This window comes from Drosophila guanche, unplaced genomic scaffold (genome assembly GCF_900245975.1).
Source record: "Drosophila guanche unplaced genomic scaffold, DGUA_6, whole genome shotgun sequence".
In the NCBI taxonomy this organism is placed as follows: Eukaryota; Metazoa; Arthropoda; class Insecta; order Diptera; family Drosophilidae; genus Drosophila; species Drosophila guanche.
The window spans coordinates 8903226-8907913 of record NW_022995744.1 but is presented as its reverse complement, the minus strand read 5'-3'; the positions used below and the strand labels follow the sequence as shown (position 1 = coordinate 8907913).

Below are 4688 nucleotides of genomic sequence, written 5' to 3'. Positions count from 1 at the left end.
TCGCCACGCCACGGCCAGGAGCGGGTTAAGCGGCAAGAATGCCTGTCGCTGGGGGGTTTGAGGTGCTCCCCCGGCTTTATGACATGATTATGAATTGCTCTCCGGCCGCAATATCCATGAGGGGCGTTCTAGCAAAAGCCGCAGAACAGTCATCAGGCCCGTCAGGCCGTGGCCAAAGTCAAAAGTCAATAGTTGGTCAGGGAGGAAGGGAATCGGAATGGATGGATGGATTGGGTTCCCCATCCACCCTCCGTAAAGTTTGATGCGCGAAATTAAATTTTGGAATTTTGCTTCAATTTAATATTAATTAGTTTGAACGTTTGTGTTTTGGTTATGCAAATTTGACTGCTCATTTCGGTGGCTTGAAATTCGTATATTAATTAGCCACGAACTTTGGGGAATATTCAACATTAGTCTCAGATCTTACAATATTACGCTATGTTATTATATCCTGTGTGTATAGGAAGCAATATGCGACTCTCCAGTGTGTTGACAATACTTTGTTATAATGGGATTAAAGATTAAAGTGGGATTCAATATTGAATATTGGCATTTCCGAGTCCATGTCGAACTATTTAAGGTTCAGCACTGAAACAAAAAAAAAAAACGTTTGTATTTCTGGTGTTCTTGTAACGAAAAATATACATTTTTGTACCTACTTTTTTCTTCAAATTTGTGCATTCGCCCATTTGCCTGTAAGCAAAGTTTTAAATACTTTTACATTTACTTATTAAGTGTCTAATCTTACTATGGTAGAACAGCAATCTAGATAGAATTGCCATATTGTATCCAAACTTTTGAGATTAATGCAGTACTTTTTGATGAGTTCCTTAATTTGAGGCGACAAGTTCCCATGTTCGGTTACAATTTTTTCAACAGTGGATCCACATAGTGAAAGAATGACTCTTAATTCGTCATCTGCCCTTTCACCCATTTTGAAGAAAAAAATTGTTTTATATTTTTGTCTAGCGTGATAGGCAAATGCGTGGCCAAGCTGCTGATTGACTTGGGCCACTTGCAGTTGGTCTTCCTCTGGCAGGTAACCGAGTATTTGGTCAATGATCGTAATAGGTAATTTGGTCAGCATTTCGAACACGTTGCAGCAATCGGAATCCGGAAACAGGAAAGAGCTAAATGTATGCACATAAGTATCAGAGATGAAAGTTCTAGTTCTAGTTCGATGTATCGTGCAGATATCGTATCGATGTTTTACCCATCACTGGCTGCTGTGCAGTGGACACAATGGAACAATTTTAAACTTTATTACACTTTGGAAGCTATCAGCAAATAAATACATTTTTTTATATAAAATAAAATATTAAATTAAAACCATAAAAAAAATACCATTAGCAGAGTTTGAAGATTTTATCAAATCAACTTACTTGTAGGAAATTTTGGTACTAAAAATACAAAAGAAAATATGACAAAAATAAAGTGGAAATGAGTCGAATAATTTGTTTACTGAAAATCGTTTTAATTTTATGGGAATAATTATTTGATTGACTTTTTATTTTGTGCCCTCGCCTTACCTTTTTCTATAAATTCCCATGTGCTCGCCGCAAGTACACTTTGGCAATTAATTGTGTAATCCCCTCAATGCAATGTATCGCTGCTTCAGTTAATAATTTGAGGAGGCTTTATGGCAATGCAACCCTTCTGCCCGTTTCTTTTGAAGCCCTTTCCTCAAACGAAAAGTCAATATGCATTAATAATATTTTTTGATTTTATGCTCAACACTTGTTACAATTTTTTAAGGCCAATTTATCGGTCGTGATGGAGTTTAAGAGTTTACGCATAGAGATATTGTGTTAATCCGCTTATAAATGCAATTCCCAGCGTTCAGGCTGTAACTTTAAAAGGAAATTTTTCCACATTTTACACATGAGCGAGCGGAGTTTGAAATGCTGGAAATGGTCAGCCTCGGGGGGTTGCTGGCGATGACTGATGTCAGGGCAGTAGCTAAGCCTGTTAATAGCCTGCAGGATAAGACAGGGAGAGAGCGAATGAGAGCCTTCGGTGCTAATGTGACATAATTGAAAATCAAAACTAAAGCACTTAACTCTGATGCCGCACAGCGAAATGAACAAAAAGGTGAACATATGTGAGCAACCAGAAACTGTGTATTGGGTGTGGACTGAACCCAAAAAATGACAGTTTAACTGTCAACCAGTTTCAGCTACTGCAATGACAAGTGGTTCAGTTTTGTTCTATTTCAATTAGGCAAATGTTGAATGGAACAAAAATTGGTTTCCACTTTGATTGATTGGAGGTGGGTCGATGTGTCTCTCTCCGTTTAGCCAAACCAACTGTCAGGGTTACTCAAGTTACCTCCAAAAATGTTTTCCCAAATGCTAATTGCTTGTGATCATTGCCCACATTTAGGTGTTGCATAACCTATTGAGGTGTCTGTCACACCCCAAATGACAATTGCCACAATAAATAGTCTCAACTTTCAGAAAATTTCTCCAACTTCTTGCCCTAACCACTGTCTCGCCTCCTATTACCTACGCCCATTAAATTGTGTTATAAACACCCCGATTGTCCTTTTTTTTTCTCCCCAGTTCTTTATGCCTGTTTCCATTTCATGTTTTGAGTAATGCGAATTGACTTAATTAGCAGCGGCATCAAATTTCAACGGGGTACTTACCGGCGTGCCTCGGGATACTACGAAACTCACAATTTATTTTAAATTTAAACAGGAACATTTTAACAACAAATGCGGGGACTTTAAGCCCCAAACCTTCATTTCATTTAACCTTTAAGGGCGCCTGGGGGGCGGCACACACGAAATGCCAGAAACAGGCCCTTTAAATGGAGTAGGAAAAATGCTCAAAACTGCGAAACAGGAAAATCCTCGCCCACATATGCCCATTTATCATGTCAAAACTGACATTTGTAATTGTAAACTGATACGCCTCGAAGGCAACGAACGCAACAGGAAGAGTGTGGGGAGGGATTGTCGTATCTATTTCTATAGCTTTTCCACCAGACAAAAAAAAAACCAGCAACATATGCGAGCATTTTCCTAAAGGAAAAACCTTCCACACATGAGATAATCCTACCCCCAAGCAGAAGAAAACCTGGGAGCTATTTTAAAATTCAATTAAAAAACATTAAATCATTTTTTTTTTGGCAAAGTTTCTTTTGGTGGCGCCGCGTGCCGAAGCGAAAAGTGCAAAAACCACTTAAATGTCATAAGTGTCGCTATAAATAAGCGAAAATATCTCACAGAGTTTTGCAAATTTTGTGCACGGACAACCCCCATATGATGGGAACTCAGCAGCTACCCACCCGTAGGCAGATTCGACAATCTTGTACTTGAAAATTATGCACAAAACAACAAAAGAGCGGACCCGCATTTGAACCAAAAATTTAACGCGAGAAGTGCTCACAATTGATACGAATCAGGGAAAGAGTGGGAAAGGTGTACCCTAAATATTGTGGTAGCTACAAATTATAATGGAATATTATTTGCCATAAATTAAATCCACCTTTAGACGTTTACGTATCTATTGTGCTTTCGGCTCCATCTTTGTGTGTCTCTTGTCCTCAGCCCGTAGGTGATGTCTGCTCAATGGTGCGGTTCAAAATGTTCCACCATGTCTGACTTTTTGATGGCCCATTGAGATGCTCTGCAGCTCCTTCCTACAGCAAACAGTTTCCGCCCACAACACACTCGCGGCGTAGCGCCCTGGCTTGCATTTTTCCATGCGCCTGTCAACATTTTAATTAAAAAAGGTTACGGACCCATGGCTACGACTACGGTTACGGGCCAGACGGAACGTCCAGTCCGCCCAAAAGCCATATGTAAAATTTTTCGCGATTTCCCAGACCCTTGTGGGTGGGTGTGGCACAACCAAAAGGGTGCCAAAATAATAAACTCGTTTCGCAGTTACAAACAATTTCCTTTTTCAATTTTGCTCGCTCCCGTTGTTGGAGCTCTTTTTTTTTCTCGCAGGCTTTGTGCTTTGTGCCTCGTGGGTCATTACGCGTGTGTCGCATTACAGGAATAGTCCGGTCTGGTCCAGTTCAGACCTTCTATGGTTCCCGGTTCTCGTGCATTGTTTGCCATCATTTTAATTTTATTTATTGTGCGACTGCCGCCACCAACCCCCATATGGGGAGCAGCAGGGCCGGCCTCATGCAAATTAGATGAATTGCTTTGCAGTCTGCAGTCCAGGTTCGTCGAGACTTCCATCGTAATGGCTTGGCCACTGGCTCTTGGCCCACTCCTAGAACCCATCTCCATCCATCTCCATCTGCCCGACCCATGCTCCTGCCTTTAGCTGGCCATGTCAATGGTTTTGCGGACATTTATTGTTCGAAAGCTATTACCCCTGCCGCCCCCAGAGAATGTCTCAACACCGCTTTTGATTGTTTTTCTGTTTGCTTGGGGGGTTGCAGCCCTTCCACGATTGCCATAATGTTTAATTGCTTTGTCATTATATCTGGAAGTTATGGCTACTTCCGTGCCATCCAGCAGAAGGGCTGTCAAACTGCACTGAATATGCACTCGAGGCACAGACCGGGGTACAGTTGCGAACTAAAAGGGGTTACAAGTGCGCAACTGTACCTTTTTGTTCCATTCCATGGTGTTCCCGGAGTGCTCTGAGATGTCCCATTAATCCACTTAAATTTAGGAGCTGTTTAATGTGCAGATCTGTGCCTTAGAATGTCTAATTAGGAAG

At 41.1% G+C, this 4688-nt stretch overlaps 1 protein-coding gene across 1 annotated transcript; it reads right to left on the bottom strand.

Moving 5' to 3' along the window:
• Positions 1-352: 352 nt before the first annotated feature.
• LOC117579584 lies at positions 353-1145 on the bottom strand. Its single transcript, XM_034265511.1, has 3 exons — positions 749-1145; positions 660-693; positions 353-588 (listed from the first exon to the last, which is right to left on the bottom strand). Exons 1-3 carry the CDS (start codon positions 1085-1087, stop codon positions 572-574), a joined length of 390 nt encoding a protein of 129 aa, XP_034121402.1. The 5' UTR covers positions 1088-1145; the 3' UTR covers positions 353-571.
• Positions 1146-4688: the final 3543 nt, after the last annotated feature.

Excerpts from the sequence above, each read along its gene's own strand:
- LOC117579584 (XM_034265511.1), bottom strand. The coding sequence starts at position 1,087 with ATGCTGACCAAATTACCTATTACGATCATTGACCAAATACTCGGTTAC. Across the intron at positions 694-748 it reads TAGATTGCTGTTCTACCATA|GCAAATGGGCGAATGCACAA; the intron begins GTAAGATTAGAC and ends CTTTGCTTACAG.